At 38.1% G+C, this 26,526-nt stretch overlaps 1 protein-coding gene across 5 annotated transcripts in view; it reads right to left on the bottom strand.

Annotated features, from left to right (window-relative positions):
• Window positions 1–26,526, bottom strand: part of MYO5A (myosin VA) — a 181,425-nt gene that overhangs the window by 85,190 nt on the left and 69,709 nt on the right. For all 5 annotated transcript variants that reach the window (XM_089907185.1, XM_022579515.3, XM_022579518.3 and 2 more), the window contains exons 5-9: window positions 20,651–20,807; window positions 15,507–15,650; window positions 12,914–12,995; window positions 12,163–12,270; window positions 9,892–9,998 (exon numbers count right to left, since the gene is read on the bottom strand). In XM_089907185.1, the coding sequence (XP_089763311.1) occupies window positions 9,892–9,998; window positions 12,163–12,270; window positions 12,914–12,995; window positions 15,507–15,650; window positions 20,651–20,807 (598 nt within the window). The remainder of the gene's footprint in view (window positions 1–9,891; window positions 9,999–12,162; window positions 12,271–12,913; window positions 12,996–15,506; window positions 15,651–20,650; window positions 20,808–26,526) is intronic.

Genomic DNA, 26,526 nt, shown 5'->3' with positions numbered 1-26,526 from the left:
AGATACAAATCACCACCATTACCAACAACATGGATCAACTCCCTTAAATAAGCAGCTTATTTCATTCATTTATATACATGAATGGTGTGACACCATTTAGAAGTGGATCAGCACTCTCTAAACATTCTATTAGATCAACGTTGTTAACTGTTTTGTTCAAATTTTCTATAACTTAACTAATTTTTGGACTTCTTTACCTATCAATAATTTAGAGAGGTCAGTAATATCCCACTATGATGGATTTGTCTTTTTTTTTTAACATCTTTATTGGAGTATAATTGCTTTACAATGGTGTGTCAGTTTCTGCTTTATAACAAAGTGAATCAGTTATACATATACATATGTGCCCAAATCTCTTCCCTCTTGCGTCTCCCTCCCTCCCACTCTCCCTATCCCACCCCTCTAGGTGGTCACAAAGCACCGAGCTGATCTCCCTGGGCTATGCGGGGATGTGGCATATATACACAATGGAATATAACTCAGCCATAAAAAGGAATGAAACTGAGTTATTTGTAGTGAGGTGGATGGACCTACAGACTGTCATACAGAGTGAAGTAAGTCAGAAACAGAAAAACAAATACCGTATGCTAACACATACACATGGAATCTAAAAAAAAAAAAAAAAAGAAAATGGTCAGAAGAACCTAGGGGCAAGATGGGAATAAAGATGCAGAGCTACTAGAGAATGGACTTGAGGATATGGGGAGGGGGAAGGGTAAGCTGTGACAAAGTGAGAGAGTGACATGGACATATATACACTACCAAATGTAAAATAGGTAGTGGGAAGCAGCCGCATAGCACAGGGAGATCATCTCGGTGCTCTGTGACCACCTAGAGGGGTGGGATAGCGAGGGTGGGAGGTAGGGAGATGCAAGAGGGAAGAGATATGGGGACATATGTATATGTATAACTGATTCGCTTTGTTATAAAGCAGAAACTAATATACCATTGTAAAGCAATTAAACCCCAATAAAGATGTTAAAAAATATATAAAAAAATAATGATCGTGAAGATGATCCAGGACCTCGGAAAAAGAATGGAGGCAAAGACTGAGAAGATGCAAGAAATGTTTAGCAAAGACCTAGAAGAATTAAAGAACAAACAAACAGAGATGAACAATACAATAACTGAATTGAAAACTACATTAGAAGGAATCAATAGCAGAATAACTGAGGCAGAAGAACAGATAAGTGATCTGGAAGACAGAATGGTGGAATTCACTGTTGCAGAACAGAATCAAGAAAAAAGAATGAAAAGAAATGAAGACAGCCTAAGAGACCTCTGGGACAACGTTAAGTGCAACAACGTTCGCATTATAGGGGTCCCAAAAGGGGAAGAGAGAGAGAAAGAACCCGAGGAAATATTTGAAGAGATTATAGTCGAAAACTTCCCTAGCCTGGGAAAGGAAATAGCCACCCAAGTCCAGGAAGCACAGAGAGTCCCATACAGGATAAACCCAAGGAGAAACATGCCTAGACACACAGTAATCAAATTGGCAAAAATTAAAGACAAAGAAAAATTATTGAAAGCAGCAAGGGAAAAACGACAAATAACATACAAGGGAACTCCCATAAGGTTAACAGCTGATTTCTCAGCAGAAACTCTACAAGCCAGAAGGGAGTGGCATGGCATATTTAAAGTGATGAAATGGAAGAAACTACAACCAAGATGACTCTACCCGGCAAGGATCTCATTCAGATTCGATGGAGAAATCAAAAGTTTCACAGACAAACAAAAGGTAAGAGAATTCAGCAACCACGAAACCACCTCTACAACAAATGCTAAAGGAACTTCTCTAAGTGGGAAACACAAGAGAAGAAAAGGACCTACAAAAACAAACCCAAAACAATTAATAAAATGGTAATAGGAACCTACATATCGATAATTACCTTAAAAGTGAATGGATTAAATGCTCCAACCAAAAGACAGAGGCTTGCTGAATGAATACAAAAACAAGACCCATATATATGCTGTCTACAAGAGACCCACTTCAGACCTAGGGACACATACAGACTGAAAGTTGGGGGATGGAAAAAGATATTCCATGCAAATGGAAATCAAAACAAAGCTGGAGTAGCAATACTCATATCAGATAAAACAGACTTTAAAATAAAGAATGTTACAAGAGACAAGGAAGGACACTACATAATGATCAAGGGATCAATCCAAGAAGATGATATAACAATTATAAATATATATGCACCCAACATAGGAGCACCTCAATACATAAGGCAACTGCTAACAGCTATAAAAGAGGAAATCGACAGTAACACAGTAATAGTGGGGGACTTTAACACCTCACTTACACCAATGGACAGATCATGTAAACAGAAAATTAATAAGGAAACAGAAGCTTTAAATGACACAATAGACCAGATAGATTTAATTGATATTTATAGGACATTCCATCCAAAACCAGCAGATTACACTTTCTTCTCAAGTGCGCACAGAATATTCTCCAGGATTGATCACATCTTGGGTCACAAGTCAAGCCTAAGTAAATTTAAGAAAACTGAAATCATATCAAGCATCTTTTCTGGCCACAACGCTATGAGATTAGAAATCAATTACAGGGAAAAGAACATCAAAAACACAAACATGTGGAGGCTAAACAATACTTTACTAAATAACTAAGAGATCACTGAAGAAATCAAAGAGGAAATCAAAAACTACCTAGAGACAAATGACAATGAAAACATGATGATCCAAAACCTATGGGATACAGCAAAAGCAGCTCTAAGAGGGAAGTTTATAGCAATACAATCCTACCTCAAGAAACAACAAACATCTCAAATAAACAATCTAACCTTACACCTAAAGGAACTAGAGAAAGAAGAACAAACAAAACCCAAAGTTATTAGAAGGAAAGAAATCATAAATATCAGAGCAGAAATAAATGAAAGGGAAACAAAGAAAACAATAGCAAAGATCAATAAAACTAAAAGCTGGTTATTTGAGAAGATAAACCAAATTGATAAACCATTAGCCAGACTAATCAAGAAAAAGAGGGAGAGAACTCAAATCATTAAAATTAGAAATGAAAAAGGAGAAGTTACAACAGACACCACAGAAATACAAAGCATCCTAAGAGACTACTACAAGCAACTCTATGCCAATAAAATGGACAACCTGGAAGAAACGGACAAATTCTGACAGAGGTATAACCTTCCAAGACTGAACCAGGAAGAAATAGAAAATATGAACAGACCAATCACAAGTAATGAAATTGAAACTGTGATTAAAAATCTTCCAACAAACAAAAGTCCAGGACCAGATGGCTTCACAGGTGTATTCTATCAAACATTTAGAGAAGAGCTAACACTCATCCTTTTCAAACTCTTCCAAAAAACTGCAGAGGAAGGAACACTCCCAAACTCATTCTATGAGACCACCATCACCCTGATACCAAAAGCAGACAAAGATACTATAAAAAAAGGAAATTACAGACCAATATCATTGATGAATATAGATGCAAAAATCCTCAACAAAATGCTAGCAAACAGAATCCAACAACACATTAAAAATACACCATGATCGAGTGGGATTTATCCCAGGGATGCAAGGATTCTTCAATGTACAGAAATCAATCAATGTGATACACCATATTAACAAATTGAAAACTAAAACATGATCATCTCAACAGATGCAGAAAAAGCTTTTGACAAAATTCAACACCCATTTATGATAAAAACTCTCCAGAAAGTAGGTATAGAGGGAACCTACCTCAACATAATAAAGGCCATATACAACAAACACACAGCAAACATCATTCTTTATGGTGAAAAACTGAAAACATTTCCTCTCAGATCAGGAATAAGACAAGGATGTCCACTCTCACCACTATTATTCAACATAGTTTTGGAAGTCCTGGCCACAGCAATCAGAGAAGAGAAAGAAATAAAAGGAATACAAATTGGAAAAGAAGAAGTAACACTGTCACTGTTTGCAGATGACATGATACTATAGGTAGAGAAAAAGATGCCACCAGAAAACTACTAGAGCTAATCAATGAATTTGGTGAAGTTGCAGGATAGAAAATTAATGCACAGAAATCTCTTGCATTCCTATACACTAATGATGAAAAATCTGAAAGAGAAATTAAGGAAACACTCCCATTTTTAACAAGAAGAATAGAATACCTAGGAATAAACCTACCTAGAGAGACAAAAGACCTGTATGCAGAAAATTATATGACACTGATGAAAGAAATTAAAGATGATACCAACAGATGGAGAGATATACCATGTTCTTGGATTGGAAGAATCAACACTGTGAAAGTGACTATACTACCCAAAGCGATCTACAGATTCAGTGCAATCCCCATCAAATTACCAATGGCATTTTTTACAGAACTGGAACAAAAAATCTTAAAATTTGTATGGAGACACAAAAGACCCCGAATAGCCAAAGCAGTCTTGAGGGAAAAAAACAGAGCTGGAGGAATAAGGCTCCCGGACTTCAGACTATACTACAAAGCTATAGTAATCAAGATAATATGGTACTGGCACAAAAACAGAAATATAGATCAATGGAACAGGATAGAAAGCCCAGAGATAAACCCACGCATCTATGGTCAACTAATCTATGACAAAGGAGGCAAGGATATACAATGGAGAGAAGACAGCCTCTTCAATAAGTGGTGCTGGGAGAACTGGACAGCTACATGTAAAAGAATGAAATTAGAACACTCCCTAACCCCATAAACAAAAATAAACTCAAAATGGATTAGAGAACTAAATCTAAGACCTGACACTATAAACTCTTAGAGGAAAACACAGGAAGAACACTCTTTGACATAAATCACAGCAAGATCTTTTTTGGTCCACCTCCTAGAGTAATGGAAATAAAAACAAAAATAAACAAATGGGACCTAATGAAACTTAAAAGTTTTTGCACAGCAAAGGAAACTACAAACAAGACCAAAAGACAACCCTCAGAATGGAAGAAAATATTTGCAAACAAATCAACGGAGAAAGGATTAATCTCCAAAATATATAAAGAGCTCACACAGCTCAATATTAAAAAAATAAACAACCCAATCCAAAAGTGGGCAGAAGACCTAAAAAGACATTTTTCCAAAGAAGACAAACAGATGGCCAAGAAGCACATGAAAAGCTGCTAAACATCACTAATTATTAGAGAAATGCAAATCAAATCTACAATGAGGTATCATCTCACACCAGTTAGAATGGGCATCATCAGAAAATCTACAAAAAACAAATGCTGGAGAGGGTGTTGAGAAAAGGGAACCCTCTTGTACTGTTGGTGGGAATGTAAATTGATACAGCTACAATGGAGAACAGTATGGAGGTTCCTTAAAAAACTAAAAATGGAATTACCATATGACCCAGCAATCCCACTACTGGGCATACACCCTGAGAAAACCATAATTCAAAAAGACACATGTACCCCAATGTTCAATGCAGCACTATTTACAATACAATACAACCTAAAAGCCCATCGACAGATGAATGGATAAAGAAGATGTGGTACATATATACAATGGAATATTACTCAGCCATAAAAAAGAACGAAATTGGGTCATTTGTAGAGACGTGGATGGATCTAGAGACTGTCATACAGAGTGAAGTAAGTCAGAAAGAGAAAAACAAGTATCATATATTAACGCATATATGTGGAACCTAGATAAATGGTACAGATGAACCAGTTTGCAAGGCAGAAATTGAGACACAGATGCAGAGAACAAATGTATGGACACCAACGGGGCAAAGTGGTGTGTGTGTGTGTGTGTGTGTGTGTGTGTGTGTGTGTGATGAATTGGGAGATTGGGATTGACATGTATACACTGATATGTATAAAATGGATGACTAATAAGAACCTGCTGTATAAATAAATAAATAAAATTCAAAATAAAAATACATAGTGACTCTATCTCCAGTATTGCTTTTGGCCTCAAAGTCTTTTTTGTCCAGTATCAATACAGGTCTGCCAGTTTTTTTCTAGCTACTATGGTGTGTGTTTTCTAAACCTTTTACTTTCGAACTATCTGTATCTTTATGTGTTAGGAATGCGTCTTTCAAAAGTACATACCTGAATTCTAAAACCAGTCTGACAATCCATATTGGCTGAAACAGTGGTTCATTTGTAATTATTTCTACCTTCTTTTGTGCCTTTACTTGTCCCACCTTTTCTAAAATTTTCTCTACCTCTCTTGCTATGTTTGGATTATTTTTTTCAGTTAATTTTTCTCTCTACTAGTTCGAAAGGTTTACCTTCTGTTTCTATTTTTATGATAGAAGCATTAAGTTACATTAGTTAACTTAGTGTAATTAACTAACACAAACTCCAAACACTCCATCCCAATCTATAAGCTTTGTTATCCAGTACTTTAGTTCTATCTTTTTGCGGGGAAGGAGGGCCTGGTGATTCACTTTATTTTTTTTAAACTTTTTATTTTGAACTAATTTCAGACTAACAGAAAAGTTGCAAGAAAAGTACTAAGAATTCCCTTCACCCAGATTCCCTAAATATTAATACTTTACCAAGTTGGCTTGCATCATTCTCTTCCTCGCTCTTTCACGTACATATACATACATGTTATTTTTTCAGAACCTTTTGAGAGCATGTTACAAACATAATGCCCTTTTGGTTCTAAATATTTCACTGTTCATTTCCTAAAATCCAAAAACATTATCTTATAAAACTATAGTATAGTGAGTAAAATCAGGAAATTAGCAATGATACAACCCTATTACCTAGCCTGCAGATCTAATTCAAATTTTGCTGATTGACCTAATAATGTCCTCTGAGGGCGGGCTGGGGAGGGGCCACATTTCTGTGGTCCAGGATCCAATCTAGGTTTATACATTGAATTTAGTCATCTTGTTTCATTAATCACCTTTAATTTGAATAGCTCTTCACTCTTTTTTTTTTGTCTTTTGAGAACTTGACATTTTAGAAGTATAGTATGTCTCTCAGTTTGGGTCTGTATTATGTTGCCTCAGATTTGGGCCATGCCTTTTTGGCCGGAATGCTAGAGAAGTGATGTGGCACCCTCCTCAGGGTGCTGCATCAGAACTCATGTGATGCTGACTGGTTGCTTGGTTAAGGGAGTAGCTGCCAGGTTTCTCCACTACCTTTCCCTCTGTAATGAATAAGTATTTTGTGGCCCAATACACTAGTCATTATTATTATTCTTTTAATTAATCAAATTTTATCTACATTTGCCCATACTTCACTAGTTCAGTTATTTTAAAAACATTTTATTTATTTATGGCTGCGTTGGGTCTTCGCTGCTACGTGTGGGCCCTCTCCAGTTGTGGCGAGCCGAGGCCACTCCCTGCCACAGTGCGTGGGCCTCTCATTGTGGTGGCCTCTCCCGTTGCGAAGCATGGGCTCTAGGTGCACGGGCTTCAGCACCTGTGGCTCATGGGCCTAGCTGCTCCGTGGCATGTGGGGTCTTCCCGGACCAGGGCTCAAACCTGTGTCCCCTGCATTGGCAGGCAGATTCCCAACCACTGCGCCACCAGGGAAGCCCTTTACTAGTTTATTGATTCACCATTTCTTCTGGAATTTTAGATCTTGTATCTGGATCCCTTTCCTTCTGCCTAAACTATGTCTTTTAATACTTCCTTTAGTGAGGGCCTATTGGTGACAAATTCTCACAAGTTTCTATTTGTCTGAAAACACCTCTGTTTTTTTCCTCATTGTAGAAAGGTATCTTTACTGGATATACAGTTCTAAGTTAGTAGTTATTCACTCTAGAACACTGATGATAGTCCCCTGTTTTCTGGCTCCTATTACTGCAGTTGGCAAGTGAGCTATCAGTTTAATTGCTACTTCAAGAGTAGTATGTCTTATTTCTCTCCTGTTTTCACATTTTTCTCTTCGCCTGTGGTAGATTACGGTGTGCCTAGGTGTGGATTTCTTTTTATTTATCCTAACTGGGATTTTTTGGCCTTTCCAAATCTGTGGTGTAGTGTCATTTTCACAAATTCTGAAATTTGTTAGTAATTACCTCTTCAAACATTATGTCTGCCTCATTCTCTTCTTTCTCTCCCTTAGGAATTCTCATTATATTAAAATTAGATTTTATTACTCCATCCTTCAGTCTCTTTTAACTATTGTTAAGGGCTCCAGCTTGGGGCCCATGTTGCACCATTTCTTCACTTCTGTCTTCCAGCTCATCACTTCCCTACTCAGTTGTGTCAAATATGCTATTAATTTCTTTCAGCATTATTAGTAGGTTTGACTCTGCTCTCTGTTGTTTCACCTAGCTCTATTTTGTTTTACCATGGGATTTGAGATTTTTGACTGTGAGCCAATATTTCCTGTAACTTTTCTTCTGGGACTCTGTTGGGTCCTGGATTGAAGGTGGATTTGCATTTGCTTCTGTCAGGCATCCAGGGCACTACCAATCCAGGACCAATTTAAACTAAGTTTTGTGTATGTGGCTTTTGAGGACCATCCAGGAACTATGAAATCAGACTGGGAAGTATGTGTGAGGGTCAGTTTATTGTTATAACTTTTTAGGGAACTATGTTTTCCCCCTCCACTTAGCTTTGAGACTTGCTTTTTCTTTGTACTCTTGGAGAGTGTGGTGAGCAAATTCCTCATTTAGGGTCTCAGCTTTAGCCAGAAGTTTTCCTTCCTGTTCCCCTGTTTATACGAGTCCTAGGCTTTGTTTTTTTGTCTTCTGCACCCCATTTGGCTATGAAAACTGAAGCTCAACGTCACTGGGTTCAGCAAACGCCCTCCAAGTGAGTCTTAGTTTCAGAGTTCTGCTTCATTCTCTGAGTTCCTGTTTTCACTCAGTTTATGGCCTCTGAGAAGTTCTTATGTATTTATTAAAAATATTTTAAAATATAATTTATCCAGCATGAAGCTCAATCAGAGCAACCAGTCCAAAACTGCTAGAAAAGAAAGTCTCTTTCATTTTACAGATGAGCAAACTGAGCTTCAGAAAAGCTAAGCAACTCACCCCAAAACAGAGAGAGTAAATAGTAAAGTTGGGATTGAACCCAGACAGAGACACTGAAACACGTATTTCAAAACTAAAGTCTAATTTACCCAAATTTAAGTCACATGAATTAATCTACATGTAGATTTGCAAATATCAACTTGGGTGTCCTAAGAGTGAAACATAAATCTCAAAATTGTTTCCTATTATACTCCTTGAGGAAGCAGGATGGAAAAAGAATTACATTAAAACTGCCTCCATTTTAATAAAGTTAAAAATACCTAATATATACTGTATATGTACGTGTGTGTAAGTGTGAGTGTGTGTATGTGTGTGATCTTTGATGGTGGTGATCAGAAAATACCACAAATCACAAATGCCCAATAAGAACAATCTGAGACTGTCAGGTTTTGTTACAGTTTAAACAAATGAACTGAATTTTAATGCTCAGTGTGTAGTTATCACTATGTGCGGAAGAATATATAAATCATAGTGAAGACGCCCTATCTCCCCAGCCATCTAATTCTTCTTCCCAGGAGTAACCATTTTTAACAGTTTCTTCAGTAACTTTTAAACCATATTACATTTCCACAGCTGAGGAGACAAATGAACTTACCAATTCTGCTATGTGAGCCACGGGCCAAATGAGCCCTTCTCTCTAGTCTCACCAATCCAACTTTCACATCTAATATTTCCCACTGCTGTTTATATGGCTCAGACATATATCCAAGTTCTCTCCTCCCCTCCCTCCGCGCCCCCCACCCCAATCACTGTGCACCAGGGATCTGAATCCACTTTTCTTTGTTTACAATTCAAGATTCTACTCTGCATAGTGTATCTGTCTAATAATTACCTCTGATAGTTACTAATGTTAGTTAATAGAGAGACTTCAAACACATTGTTTCCATAAAGAATCAACAAAACTAAAATATAAATCAACTGTCATCACACGAAGCTTGCTCTGAACTTACAGGGATTGTGCAGCTGTCTGAATCTCGAGACATAAATCCAACATTGCCTAAGTGAAGGATGCCAGCAAGTATTCGGAAAATTCCCATCTGATAAGATTCACTAATTCCTGAAACAGCAGAGTAAATGAACAAGTGATCAATTTCAGAACAGGAACTAAACAATTATAGCAGACAATTTTAAGCCCATCTTTAACCCTTGAATAATGCCAGATGTTGTACACATTATAATGTGTCATAGTTAACAACACTTTCATCTTTGTTGACATTAACACATAATGCGCTTTAGCATTATGGTTGAGAGCATGGGCTGTGGAATGAGACAGACCTCAGCTTGAGGCCTGGCTCTGCTCCTGACCTGCCATCTGACATTGGCAGGTAACTTCACCCTTCTATTCTTCTGTTTCCTCATTTGAGATACAGGGACAATAGGGACTATCTCAAAGGGAGTTTGTAAACATTAAATAAGAAAATGCACATAGTAAACTTAACACACTATGTGACACATGGTAGGTGCTAAACAAACTATCACCATCATTGTCACACAATGAATTTAAGTATCTCATTAACATTATTACCTTTTCTATTTATCTCTACTCCAAATGCAAGTTGTAGCCCAATAAGGCTGTTTTAAGTCAGATTATTTAATTACTTCTTCTAACTACAGACCAACTATAAGTCAAAGAGACCCCAAGATTAGAAGTGCTCAGGCTGGTGTTGCACTCCAGCCTGATGAGCGAGTATCTAAACACAGCATTAGAACAGGACCTGAAGGATCAGGCAGGATGAGAAAGCTGGACAGCCCTTGGTATTTTACCAGCTCGGGCTTCATTTTTCAATAAGGTAAGATTTTTCCAGAATACTACATATAAATTATATTCGAGTAAAAATAGTAAAATGATTTCCAAATATGTCACTATATACAGAGTAATAGACAGTTCATCTTACAAGGAATGTTTCTGCCATCTCCTGAATTATGGCTTTTTCAAATTTGCAATTTTCTATTTACAAACAGAATTAGCCCCGAAGTAAAGCAGTGTTTCTCAAACTATAATATGCACATGAATCACCAATGGATCTGGTTAAAATGCAGATTCTGGTTTAGTAGGTCTGAGACGGGGTCTGAGATTCTAAATTTTTGCAAGCTCCATAGTGGTCCTGGACCATACTCTGATTAGCAATGCTTTTAAATTAAATTAACTCACCTCAGGTTATTCCTCAAAGTACCAATATATGACTTCAGAATTATTCATATTCTGAAGCTTTTAAATAAATAATTCAACACTAAAAGTTATATAAGTACATTTCTAAAGGTCAATTTATTTATATGTAGATCCAATATTTTTTTTTAATCCAGAAACAAGACAGTGACATGAGCTATTTCAGAAACAGAATAAACTACATGTAATACAGTATTTTGTCACCAAGCCAGCTCAACCACATTTCCAGGCCACAAAAGACACCCAAATCGAAAAAACAAACACAAAAAAATCCTATAAAACATGAGTTTCTGTATAGAAACCCATTTCATTTGGCTCTAGCTTTCAGATTTTGTAAAAATTTAAGTAAACAGTCCCACATCCCCTGATGCCCTCAATGTATTTTTTTTTAATAAACTTATTTATTTTATTTTTGGCTGCACTGGGTCTTTGTGGCTGCACATGGGCTTTCTCTAGTTGTGGCGAGCGGGGGCTACTCTTCGTTGCGGTGTGCGGGCTTCTCATTATGGTGGCTTCTCTTGTTGCGGAGCACGGGCTCTAGGTGTGTGGGCTTCAGCAGTTGCAGCACGTGGGCTCAGTAGTCGTGGTGCATGGGCTTAGTTGCTCCGCGGCACGTGGGATCTTTCCAGCCCAAGGCTCGAACCTGTGTCCCCAGCATTGACAGGCGGATTCTTAACCACTGCGCCACCAGGGAAGCCCTCGAATGTATGTTTTAAATAGCTTTACTGAGGAATAATTTGCGTACCATAAAATTTACCCATGTTAAATATGCCATTCAATGGTTTTTAGTAAATTTACAGAGTTGTGCAGCCATCACCATAACCTAATTTCAGTACAGTCCCCATCACCTCCAAGAGAAACACTGTGCTCATCTGCTGTCCAACTGTGTTTTATAAAGAATCTAAAAATAAATTAAAAACAAAACACCAAAAATGAATGTTAAGTCTCTCAACAATTCTCACTACTTAATATGAAGCTAAGCCAATGTTCCAATCAAAGGTTGCTCGAGTCAAAAAGCTATTGCTTCTAAAAATGCAAGAATAAGATTACATACCTAGCAAAGTGCAGGCCTGCCTGGTTTGTGCCATCTCCTTGGCATCATCTACTCCTTCAATCACAGGACTGCCACCTTGCTTCGTGTAATGAAAGTTATTTGCGTCTCCTGCAATTAAGGAAAATTTTTTAAAAGATGTGCAGTCTATGAAAAGGCCTTGACTTCTACCCTTATGTCCACTCTGAATTAGAGACAGTGACAGCACAATTAAGTGTATAGAGTCTGAAATTTGACTTCCTGTGTTTTTAGTTATATTTTAATACAAGACTCAAAATTAAATAATGGAGTGAAATGTTTGTAGAATTTGTGAAATGAATAGTCCTTTCCTAAAGGTTTTATTCCAATCTACAGGCTAGGATAATTTCTTCAAACACTTTACTCCCTTCTTCATAGAGTTCCACCTATGGAACCGCATAGATTTCCACCACGTAAACTCCTTTACATTTTTTTTCCTTTTAATCAAGGCAAATTTCAAACATATAGAAAAGTACAGAAACTAGTATAATGAGCCCTTGTGTGCTCATCACCCATCTTAAACAAGTATCAACTCAAGGCCAATCTTGTTCCATTTATACGGCCACTCACCACTTCCTCATCCCATGAGTTATCTTGAAGCCAACCGTAGGCCTCTTATCATTTCACCCATAAATATTTCAGTATGAGATAATCTCCTTTTTAAGAAGTAAATTTGTGAACTCAGAAATTAACATAAGACAATACCAGCACAATAAATCTAGTGCCATATTCATACCTAATCGCAGCATTTTAAATTCAGGTAACTTTGCTGAGGCACAAAGCTGATAGAAGATATGATAGTTTCTCTCCTCTTCTGCCTTTGAAAAAAGAAGAGTTTTCAATTACAGCATTTTAATCTAAAACTCAGAAAATTCAATCATAAAAATAAAAATTTAATTATCTCATTTGATGAAATAAACTGTCCTCTCCCAAATTTCCTAATACATATCTATGATTATTAAACCTTGTGATTTATTAGCTATGTGCATCTGTGTGAGTGTGTATCTGTTGGTCACATTCAAAATAATATACCTGATAGTAATGCTTTTTGAACTAGTGAACAGCTTGCTCTATGAATTTCTTTTTTTTTTGCGGTACGCGGGCCTCTCACTGTTGTGGCCTCTCCTGTTGCGGAGCACAGGCTCCGGACGCACAGGCTCAGCGGCCATGGCTCACGGGCACAGCCGCCCCGCGGCATGTGGGATCTTCCCGGACCAGGGCACGAACCCGTGTCCCCTGCATCGGCAGGCGGACTCTCAACCACTGCGCCACCAAGGAAGCCCTGCTCTATGGCACTGTCATAAGAGATCAGTGCCTCCGCGGCAAGCTAAAACCTTTTTATTTTTTTCCCTGCAACACTCAATATTTTCTCACAGTATTTTCTTAGATTCATGGTCTTCCTAAGACTTCTGACTAGAAGAAAAAAAAATCCCATTTTTGCCATATGTACTGTAGCTGTTTGTAAGAAATCCTCAAATGCACTACATCGTCCATATCATTTCAGTTTATATATTTAAAAATAAATTTAAAAAATTTTAAATAGAAAATAAATCATGTACAATGCTAAGATCATTTCTTACTATTTTCTGACAGTCTTTTTCCACATATATACTTTAAAAATACAGTTGTAATCATATTGTTTATACAATATTATTATACTCTATTGTCATATCCTTGAATTCTACAGTGTATTCAGTTAACTGAAGAATAGAGCAAGTAAGGCCAAGGTCAGGTTTGATGCCCAACAGGGGCTGGTGTCTGGTAAAGAAAACTTAGTTTTCTGTGTTTAGTGCACAGAATACACTAAACAAATTAACAATATACCAATGACCACAAGCATGAATAGGCAAGAGGTCAGGGGTTTCAGTACACAGACAACTAGAAAAGCAGGGGGATCTGCAGAAATGCTTTGGTCATCTTTGTACACGAAGGACAATATCAAGTATGCTCTTTCTGACTGTTTGACTCACTTTGATATAACCAAACACCCACAACATTATATAGCCCTGTGTGTTGGGGAACAGCTAGAATTGCTTCAATGTTTCTAGACAAGACAATAAGGATTAGGCCTTAACATTCTGTCTTAAGCACCACTAGCCTCTGGTCACCATACCCATTTTCCCTTTAATCGTCTACCTATCAATCAAATCTGTACTATTTAGACTCAATCTTCTCTTAGGTCTACATATATTTCCCCCATTGTTTCCTCTGGCTACTAAACATTTTTTTTTGGACCTATTCAAGTATACATGTGTGCACAGTAACACAGCTCTGCATGTGTCTAGATATTAGAACAATGGAGGAGGGTGACTATTCCTTCGCTATACAAATCAGGTATTACATTTAGGTAGCCACAAATCAGGCACACCCCCAAAGTCAAAGCCAGGGTAGCTCTAGGCTGCCCAAACTCATGACTCTCAGTATGTCCCAGACAGTTTCAAAGCCTTAAGACACCTGTGCAATGGAAATTGTAGACTCTGCTACATGGCGGTGCCAGGGCTATTTGAACCTCAATATGGCGAGCATCTAGTTAAGGGACTACAGGAACCCCATCTCAGCATGCAGTGGGTCACCAGGAGTCCTATATGGGGAGTTTTCCAATGATAAGTCCACATTCCCTGAGTATACCTATAAACATGTGAACGCACACCTGCCGGTGTTGTAATGTGTAGTACTTCCCATTTACAAATAAAAAAGGAGTAAGTTCCCTGGTGAGGATTCCGGGCTTTCACTGCCGTGGCCTGGGTTTAGTCCTCGTTGGGGAACTGAGATCCCCGCCCCCCGAAAAGGAGTAAGAGCATATGTGCAAATGCAAGTCTGGCACTGATCCATACACTTGAGTGTGTTCTTTGACAGTAGTTCACAACCGAGTTGTGAAGATCTTTTAACCCTCATTATTCTATCTAAACAGTATTACATTCTGAGAGAAGAAGGAAGGAAGAAGGACAAGGATAATTTTTTTCTTCTTGAACTGAGTTTAAACTGTAACTCACTGAAGCATAGACCAATGTCGTCCCTATCAACTGGGAAATGTGACAGACGAGACTAAACTAATAGCGCCTCTTCTTAACTAAGCTTCTCCTACAAGCATTTGGAGGAAACAGTCAAAACCATTAAACCTAAATCAGTGCCCAGTCCCAAAGACTATTAGTCTAAGGGGTACCCTCTGATAGGCACTGTTTTACATGCTCCAGTCCAAGTGTGGTTTGCAGTAATATTGCAGTAATATTGTCATAACATGCTCAAGAACATCTGGGAATAAAATGCACACCAACAAACACGAGCTCTGGAATTTTATGGCAATCTATATGTATACCTGCCCGGCTTACCTGGAACACCACTCTGGATTTCTCTAAAAGGTAAGTTCTCATATTGGCACCAATGATTCGATGTCTCTTATCAAAACCAATCTCAATGTACTTCCCAAAACGGCTGCTATTATCATTCCTGGTTGTCTTAGCATTTCCGATTGACTAAGAGACAAAGGGAAAACAATAAGGTTTTAGAAGTGCAATTCATGCCCTGACATTTACAGATTTGTTCAGGGAGAGAAAGAACACAACCCTTTTAAATTGATTCTTTTAAAAACAGAACCAGTTTGGCCCCTGCAGGCACAACTGTATGCTTTGCTCACTGCACAACCACACAGGTATACACTAATAGTCCGTATCGGCCTTGTTATTCTCGCACAAATTATTTTCAGAAACAGCAGACTCGAGCCCAGTGCCTGGGAGGTCTTCGCCCACCATTTGTGGTATGGAACATACTCATTCATGTCAACAAAGGAAAAGAACGGATGGGACCAGGGGCTGCCTAGGCACATGCCCTCTTAGTTAAATAACAGGGTTTGGTTTCTTGAAAAACTTAGTCTGTTTTATGTAAATAAGCTGGTTAAGACAAATTAATATTTTCCTGGAAATACTGCTTTGGTGTTCAGGGTCTCTTTAGCCAGTAGGCCCAGCCGGACTGCTTATTAGTGGAGTGTTAGTAATTACCCACTTAATTCAAAGCCATTTTCAGAAACCAGAGACAGTAAAATTTGGCTTTGGATTTTGATAGTTGTATCTAACTTGGCAAGACATCTGCTAAAGAATGCAGAGAATGTAACTTTCTGCTAAATTTTTCATATAATCCTAAAAATTTAAATTGAATATGCACTGCTTTCTGATTTAGGTAACATGCATCTATACATTTTTCTTTCAAAGCAAAGCAAAAAACATGCTGTAGTTAGAAAAGCAAGTGTTAACATATTGCATAAATTAAATGCTTAATAAGATAATTTCATACAATTAATATCTTTCACTGCGCAAAGCCTGTGACTATTAGGATTAGTATATTGAAACCACAGCAGAGAGAAAGATACGAAAATGCTCTGGAGCACTAAGAAAGCAATACAAAAAAAAAAAAGCAATACGAACACAAGTGACGAAAACAGTAGTAACAGAGCCATAAAAGTCAACACATTAGATTCTCTGATCAATCAAAGAAAACGTATCTTCACTCTCTGAAATATAAGACATGTATTACCCTGTTGTCTTGGCAATGAGAACACTGCTAACTTTCAGATTAACATTATAGATTGAAAGAATAGTTGGAAGCTATTTTCCCAGCAAAACTTGATATTACAAAAGGCACAACAAAAAGTCTCCATATATTCCCATTATTTTTATTTTGTTTAGAAAAATAAACGTGAAATTTTCTTTCAGCACAACATATTCTGTCAAAGAGCAGATGAAGGGTTACATGTAGTAGCAGTGGCAGCAGCAGTAATAATTACTGAGTGTTTACCAGGCACTGTCCTAAGCACTTTCCCCCAGCAACTAAGCAAGTTAGGGGAGGGTGGTCCACAGCTTCTCCTCCCTCCCAGACTCTTATCCCAACCTCCATATGTCATCCCCCTGCCCCAATCTACTTACAGTGGGGATCAGAGTGGCCAACCTGCCCAGATAACACTACACTCTGTGAGAAGAAGTGAGTAGGCCAGAGTTGAAACAGACCCTTTTGTCTTTGAGTACAAGGTATATAAACATATAGCAAAGAATGGTAGAAGGAGTAAATGAAATAGAAGTCTGAAGATCTGGGTATCACACCAGGGCCTACCACTAACTTGCCATCATTTAATCCTCTAAGGAGCATTAGTGTCCCCAGGTGTAAACTGACTGGAATACATGAGCTCTAGGGTCCCTTTCAAAAATAAAACTCTATGATTCTAAGCCTTTAACCCAATATGGAAAGAAGGTTCTGTATATAAATGATGTTTATTCATTTATTCATTTATTTTGTTCATTCCCCCTAATTGCTCCCTCTGCCTTATAAGTACTATATTTATAACAGCCTCCCTAATGCTATTTTCATTTCAAACAGCAAGAAATTGTTAAAGGAAAGAAGTTTTGTGGTCTTGATTTTACTACTGATTTCAGAGAAATGTTGAGTGAATTATTCTTCTTTACTAAATGGAGATGAAAATCTTCAACTACAGTTATTCAAGAGGAAATAGAACTATTAAGACCCAGCGTGGGGCCTTCCCTGGTGGTGCAGAGGTTAAGAATCTGCCTGCCAATGCAGGGGACACGGGTTTGATCCCTGGTCTAGGAAGATCCCACGTGCCGCGGAGCAACTAAGCCCGCAAGCCACAACTACTGAGCCCATGAGCCACAACTACTGAAGCCCGTGTGCCTAGAACCCGTGCTCTGCAATGAGAGAAGCCAACGCAATGAGAAGCCCGTGCACCGCAACAAAGAGTAGCCCCCACTCACTGCAACTAGAGAAAGCCTGCACACAGCAACAAAGACTCAACACAGCCAAAAATAAATTAATTAATTAAAATTTAAAAAAAAAAGACCCAGTGTGCCCCCAACATCTTCCCTGTCCCCATCTTAGGATGAAAATTTCTAGGAAAAAAGGATGAAAAGGAAAATGTCATAAAATTGAGTAAAAGAGAATCATTTATTTCACTGTACATTATTCGTATTTTGCAAAAGGAGCCTATGACGAGGATGAGGAGCTTGCTTTCTAAAGGATAATGTGCAAATCCCATACGGCACTGGGCTGTGATGTTCAAGGTGTGGGATGCTCGTGATCACTGGAGACCCAGACATTCCTTTCTTGACATCACAGTAAAGGGCTCTGATATAGAGACATAATCTTTTTTTTTTTTACATCCTTATTGGAGTATAATTGCTTTACAATGGTGTGCTAGTTTCTGCTTTATATCAAAGTGAATCAGTTATACATATACATATGTTCCCATATCTCTTCCCTCTTGCGTCTCCCTCCCTCCCACCCTCCCTATCCCACCCCTCTAGGTGGTCACAAAGCACCGAGCTGATCTCCCTGTGCTGTGCGGCTGCTTCCCACTAGCTATCTACCTTACATTTGGTAGTGTATATATGTCCATGCCTCCAGAGCCATAATCTTGAGGCAGGTTTAAAAGCTACAAATTTTCTAGGCCACATATTCAATATTTTACCTATATTTTCTTCCTGTAACTGCAAACCCTTTGTCACCATTCTTCAGCCCTACATTCCATTTTAATCTTTCAAGTTGGGATGCCCTCATTTGTAGCTGTTGAAAATTAGTTCTCTCTTTAACAAATTTTCTAAATCCAAATTCTTGCAGAGAAACTAAATAATATAGCGTGAAGCAGCTAAGTATAACTATTGTCTTTAAAAACATTTTTTTCCTAAATTTTTTTAAAAAGTATAACTGCTGTCTTTATCTTTTTTTGTTCATCCTAGCAAACAGGGTAAACTCCTTATAACTGCATATTAAAAAGTAGTATCTGTAGTCATTCCAAATTTTTAATATCACTCCTACTAACACAACTCAAACCTGCGTTGTAGAAAAAACAGTAGAGCTAGTTTTTGAACGAGACTATAGCAAGGTCATAAAATAGTTCATTCAACTTGACGTATTCCAGAGTTATGTTATTATATGGTCTAGGCCTAGGAGAAATGGGATTTCCTGATGCGTTCGTAATCAAGACTCTGGGATCTTCTAACATTAGGGACTAAGAATGGCCTAAACTACTGCCAAATACCAAGAATTTGTTGTTATGATCAAAAACAGTCAAAATAATGGTAGAAAGCAAAGCCCTGTTGTTTTCTGAACCGAAATCAGAAACTGGCTATACAGATTATATTTTCGCAATATTAACACAAGTGGGATCCACCACTATATCTGTAGCTTAAATTCTTTCAAAATCTTAATATTTGCTTAAAATCTTTACTACTCTCTTTTGGCATAAGCATCTGTTTTCTCCTGTCTGTGTTATTTCAGAAAACATTTCCAGTTCTCTTTCCATAGGTCACCCAGCCCAGGAGGCTCTTAACTTCCCCAGCATCTCTTATTTTCTTAATCCCAAGAACAGAAGTCATGCTGCACTAGAGGGCAGCCCTGCGGGCAAGGGGTCACAGCATACTCTTCTGAAGTGTCACACACAGCACTGCACACCAGGCACAATTACCTCTGGACTGATCAGTGCGAAAACCACTTGCACCACGGGTGCACCAAGCCAGTCCTATACGCCATCTGTGTTTGGGTGACATGTAAGGCTTGACAAAGGAAAAAAAACAGGAATAAAGAATGCTGACTTGGGTTTTTATTAAGAAAGGTTTGTTTCTGCATGCCCAAAGTAATTTCTCTCCGTTTATTGAGACTTATTTTCTCCATTTAATGGGAATACTTACAAAAATGTAAGTTTCCTAAAATCATATTAATACACAAATAATTCTCTAATTACAAATCCTAAAATACTCAAATTCTCACACAAAAAGGTCTGTTTTCTTTGGCATGAGCATGTCTACTTTGTATACGTAGTCCACTTTTGAAAGGATATCCTTTCACAGATCTTCCTTTTCCAAGAATTTATATTATTGAATTTCTTTTTCTAAACTAAAGCTGTGTGATATGCTTGACAGAAACAAGCAGAAAAATGCTTTCAAGATTATATTTAAGTTTATAGTTCATATCTGGAAAAATGTAAAAACTTATAGCTAAACAGGTTGGACTAAGTACAGAAAACGAAATGCGGGCAAAGGAATAATGAAACTCATTCATGCTTGAGCATAGTGAATCCTGTATTTTAGAAAGAGCTTAAATAAGCTCAGCATTGTGGGAAAAGGAGTAACTTATACTTCCAGTATAAGGAGCAATAGATACAAGTCAATTAACTGGGAGAAAAGAAACTTTAGGAAATGAAGTGCCATTGCCAGCTACTTGGAGGCAACGATCCAATGGTAGGTTAAAAATGCAGGTTTATGGAATAAAGTAGCTTCCTCTATAGCTAGACTTTACTCAAAATGTCTACCTTACTGAATTTTTACTTTTCCTAGATCTCTCACTAACATCCAGAAAAGTATTTTCCTACTATTACTGGCTGAGAGATCCTAGACTTTCTGACATGTGCTGTATCAATCAATTTTTTGAGCCTGTTTCTTAATGAGAGAATATAGTAAGAACGCTATGGCCTTACCTCCATGATGGGGTTGGATGCCAACACCTTTTCCTCAACATTGGCTTCACTGGCGGAACCACTTACAGTTGCAAAGTATCGCATGGCATACTTAGCTGAAACTGTTTTTCCTGCCCCAGACTCTCCACTTACAATGATGGACTGATTTCGTTCATCTCTGTAAAACAAAGAAGAGTAACTGACAGTGCTGCTCACTTTTGAATGTGATTAACATGATTTTCTCTGTATTCTCATCAATGAGCCATGGAGAGTTCCTGCTGGTTCACACATGCAAAAATGTGGGAAGGAACCTAAGAATGACATTTCCTAATAAAAACAACTACTTATAAATTAACAATGAACAGAGAGGGAGAAGAAATATCAGGCATTAAATTAGAGAGCATCACATCTAAGGATGAATAATCTCTGAATTTTTTGTGTGTACATATCTCAAACACACTTTATTCCTAGCGAATTAATTTGGTCTATTAGAGTACTGTTGTCAACCACCTTTAGAAGAGACAGGAGTTACAGCAAACAAATTTAGAAGAAAATACTACTTAATTGAAAAAAAAATTATCTACTAGCTAACTGTCTGTAGTGTCTCCCACAAACTCTAGCTCTTACTAAAGTACCCTCATTACCAGAGAAGAAATGGTTCATTTGTTGGCTGATTCATTCAAATATGTTAGAACTCAAAGACTACCAACTGGACTTCCCTGGTGGCGCAGTGGTTAAGAATCCGCCTGCCAATGCCGGGGACACGGGTTCGAGCCCTGGTCTGGGAAGATCCCACATGCCGTGGAGCAACGAAGCCCATGCACCAAAACTACTAAGCCTGCTCTCTAGAGCCCGTGAACCACAACTACTCAGCCCACAAGCCACAACTACTGACGCCCACATGCCTAGAGCCCGTGCTCTGCGACAAGAGAAGCCACTGCAATGAGAAGCCCGCGCATCGAAGAGTAGCCCCACTCGCTGCAACTAGAGAAAGGCTGCATGCAGCAATGAAGACCCAATGCAGCTAAAAAAATTAATTAATTAATTAAAAAAACAAAGACTATCTACTATTACATCTTTAATTCATTCATACAATGACTCAAAAGTCTAGGTGAAGAACTTGCTCATAAGACTATCATTTCTTTGAGGATGAGGACCTATGTCACCATATCATTAATATCCAGCAACTAGTCCAGAGTCTGACACATCACAAGTGCTCAGTAAATGTGTATTGATTATAAGTAAATAAAACTTTAATAACCAACCTAGCCTAGGAATAAATCTGCTTTGGCCACGATTTCGACTGGGAAAGAAGCAGGAGACTTCCACTTCCTGAGATGAAACCAGCAGTCAGCTTCAATCCATCAAATTAACTGAACAAGTACATAAAGGTAGTAACTTTTTTTTTTTTTTTTGTGGTACGCGGGCCCCTTTCACTGTTGTGGCCTCTCCCGTTGCACACGCTCCATTCGCGCAGGCTCAGCGGCAATGGCTCACGGGCCCAGCCGCTCTGCGGCATGTGGGATCCTCCCGGACCGGGGCACGAACCCGTGTCCCCTGCATCGGCAGGCAGACTCTCAACTACTGCGCCACCAGGGAAGCCCGGTAGTAACAATTTTGCCCTCAATTTATGGAGAGACAAAATGAGTTCAAAGGTTTTTAGGCCACAAGATTATGAGGTTATTTCACTATAGAAGACGATCTTTTTATCTTTTAAAAGAAATGTATTTATCCAACAAACATTTAGCAAACGCCTACTATGTGCCAAACATTGTGCTAAATACTAGGGATACAAGTTTAAAAAGCCATGATCTGCATCCTCAAGTGGTTGAGGGTCTAAGAGGAAAGACAAACTAATAATTAAAGATTATAATACATGGGATGGGGTACTGAGAGAAGGAAGAGGTGATCGGGGAAGGCACCCTGGAGATGATACCTCAGCAAAGTCTAGAAAGATGAGTAAGAGAAAGCAAGCAAGGGAAAAGTAAGTTAAGAAGGAAACATTCCAGGGAAAGGAGATAACATAAATGAAGGCTCAGATGCATGAGAAATTAGGAAACATCAGATAATTTAATTTGACTAGAACATGAAGTAATGACAGATAAGGTTGCAGAGGTTAATGAGAAATGGATCATAAAGATCTTAAATGAGATGTTAAGGAATCTGAAGTTTACCTAAAGGTCACGGAGTGTTACTGCAGGGTTTTAAACAGAAAATAAACAATCTAATTAGTAAAAACGCTCTGGCAGCAATGTGGATATGGGTGGCAGAGATCCAGATGAAAAGATATGAAAGTCTGAACAAAGACTATGGTGGCCATGACTGAGACAGGCAGATGGGTTTAAGAGACACCAAAGTGACAGAACCAAAAGTACCTGCAATAAGTTTCCAAAGTAGAAAGACTTTTCTACGGTAAAGGTTGTTTTTTCGTTGAGAAAGGGTGGTCACTGTATTATTTTACAAACTGAAAAATACAATAGGAGTACCCAACTCAGGCCTGATTAAGTACATTCACATCACACTACCAGCACCTGTAAGCAGCCTGTTCAGATACTCTGACTCCCATACTGTGGGGAAAATCAGGAGGACCTAGGTGACACAAGGAATGTTTAATACTTATAGTAAAGGCTTGCATGTAACCCTCATTTTTATAAAACATTCTTGAACCTCATACTATCTCATTCCCTTTTTATTTGAACTTCTAGACTCAACTGGATATTCCCACTGCCTCTGTTCATACACGCCTGATTTCAAGATAAATCACTCAAAAACAAAAACAAAAAACCCAAACAGTTCTCATTGTGGGGCCAATGTCCCTTATTTTTGTCATTTAGAATATTTTAATGTTCTCAGAGTTGATGTCTTTGATACATTAATCAAGGACAGTACCATCATTCTTTGGATTCCCTTCCAAAATATAACTAGAAAAATGATCTCTTCCTAATTCCTGCATGATCAGTTCTGTCACTACACCCTGTGTGATAGCTACCTTGACAAAATTCTCCCAGCATTCCTTCCAATAACAAACAAGGTGAAGAGACTTCCACTAGTCTGACAAAAAGGAATTATTAGTGGGAACTGCTATCCTAAACTGTACTGCCTTTGAAATACTATTTCAAGTCTTTATGACAAAATGTTACGTCAAAAAAACTGAAGCATTCATTATGTAGTAGCCCTTTCCTATACCATGGGGAAGAAGAGAACTGTTAAAGGAGATAAGGTTGAGGATTATTCAAATGAATCACACAGATTTGTACAAATACACACATATACACATTGATGTCAAGCACATACCAGATACATTTTCTCTTCCAGGATTTACGATCCTGGATCCATATGACCAACAATTTTTAAGGGACTTTATTATTTATTACACTTCCCTGACTTTGGCAGAGGCTTCCCTTCTTCTTGAAGCCTAGTAGAGCATTCCAATATATAAGTAAGTATGACTTTTCCATTACATAAATTTCTCTGACGGGCTCTGGTCTTCGACCTGTCATTTACCAATTTCATGACTGAGCAATTGCATGCCCTCTCTGGGTCACAGTTTCCCTCATTTTTAAGATTAAATAGCATCTAAAGTCTTTCTCAATTCTAAAGTACTATAACGTAAAAGTTAAACTAACTCCAGAGTTGATTTTTCAGATGTTGGATGGGCCATAGCCTGCAGTCTAAGCCAGGTAAACTCAAGTACAATTGGAATAGGACACGCTTACAGATGCTCAGATGGGCTTGAAGGGCTGTACTTGAAATGGGCAAACATTTCTTCTCCGTAGGACCCCTGAATCTGAGATGGCCAAAATCAATAAAGGGCTACAAAGAGAAAAAATGTAAATTCCATCCCCCTGCTTTTAAATTAAGAACAGGAAACAGAAATCTTTATAAAGTAAGAACAGTAGTTTTTAAAACATTTTTCAGTTATATGTGGCCACAGGAAGAAATGCCAAAAAGAGACAAGAGCAGAGACAGGTAGAAGTAGGGAGCCAACTAGAGACACAGAAGGGAGAAGGGTAATACATAATAAAGACATGCAAAGGGAAAAACAAGAAAAGTGTAACAGAGATGCGGCGAAAATAGACAAAAACACCAGGGATAAAAAATTTTATGGTTTTAACGTGAATATCAGAGTCTACCCTACTCTATTTATTTGAGCTGTAAGCTTTAGATTGTTACATCTATGTAAATAATAATTCATTATTCTTTGAAATTTTGATTAGCTGGTCAGCCACTATTCACAATTCTTCAGGTTTCTTGTCCTTATAAGAACCTTCTTTTACTTTTGGGATGTAGATATCACTTCAAGGACCTGATAAAACCAAGTTAAGGAACAGAGATTCACCACTCTTCCTCAAGGACAGATCAATCCGGAGCATCCTAAGGATGCAGGAACTGAAAATTTATGATTTCTGGCTTGGCTAGTCCTCTCAAGGGCCCCTGCAATGATCCTAAATAGCCTGTGTACTGGGTGCCCCGAAGCAGAGGTGAACTCTTGCAGCCTGTTTCAGTCAATGTTGCTTCCAGAGGCTATAATGTGAACGAAAAGCCACTACGTAAATATACTGCTTCATTCATTCATGCAACAAATATGTAATGAGTAGCCACAATGTGCCAAACACTTTATGAAGATAAAAGACTCTAGGGTCATAGCCTATTGAGAGAGACTGAAAAGTACAGTTTAAATACAGTGGAGTAATTACAAGAAAAGAGGTCTATCCAGGATATTATGAAAGCATGGAGAAGGGGTATAGAACTAGTGGAAGATGTGAGGAAGAGCTGTCAGGATATGCTTTCTAGAGAAGGTGATGCCTGAATTGACCCTTATACGATAATTAGGAGAAAACTAGGTTGTATGGGGAAAAGGCAATAGGAATTAAACTATGGAGAGGTACCTGAAACCCCAGGAAATAAATTATTCAAGGATAGACTATCCACTCTGGGTTGATGAAAGAGAGAGATGTTACACTTGAGTCTATATTCCTTCTATCTATATATTTGGTTTGTCCAGCCTTTCCTTAGATTATACCTAGTAAGATTCATTTCATATCAGTTATATTATTTTATACATTTTCCTTCTGAACTTTACCCTTTAAAAATGTAATCTCTCTAGGTTATGGTGCTCATATTTTCCAAGACCATCATCTTGTCCTCTGCAAACTTAATGAGCATACTTTCCATTCACATCCAGGTTGTTAATGAGGAAACTAAGTAATGCCAGCCTCAGACCTGACTCATGCAGGACCCACTTTACTATATCCACACACCTCAATGTTGACTCTCTCATAACCATCCACTGGGTGTTGCCATGTACCTTGGTTAAGTGTACAAGCACCTAGGTCTAATTTTTAGCTTATGAGTGAACATGTTCTCATGAAACAAAATCTAGAGTTTTATTTTCTTGCAGGCACTCAATCTAATTGCTTCTCCTTTATCTGATCCCTTGCTAAAAAGGAAAATTATTAAGTTAGTGTAATATAATGCTTTCTTCCAACATTGTGTATTTACTGTGATGTGGCTTTCACTTGAGACTCTAATCCTCATTTCTCTTGTTAGAGAGGTGCTAAGTTTTTCTACATTTTTATCACTTGTCAAACCTCAAGCTGCTCAGCTCTGTTTTTCCAAGATTTCTGCTCTTGATCAAAATCCCAAGAAGAAAAGATTTACACGCTAAAGTGGATACTAGACAATGAGCTCACAAGACAAGGTGCAGTATCAGTTTTTAAGTATAAATATTTACCATAAGACTGTGCTGGCACACTGATGAAAGCTGTGCTAGAGAGGTAGAGAGATTATTCAGGAAATGAAAATAAGCATTTCCTGGAGATACACCAAATTCCTGCTGAGAAGTCTGTTACATGACTATCAGATCTTCTCATGTCAATCTGACTTTTCTGTTCCAT

This window comes from Delphinapterus leucas, chromosome 2 (assembly GCF_059928025.1).
Source record: "Delphinapterus leucas isolate spDelLeu-1000000601 "Yukka" chromosome 2, BTC_Dleu_Yukka2, whole genome shotgun sequence".
In the NCBI taxonomy this organism is placed as follows: domain Eukaryota; kingdom Metazoa; phylum Chordata; class Mammalia; order Artiodactyla; family Monodontidae; genus Delphinapterus; species Delphinapterus leucas.
The sequence above is the reverse complement of the archived record's forward strand: the minus strand, read 5'-3'. Positions and strand labels throughout refer to the sequence as shown.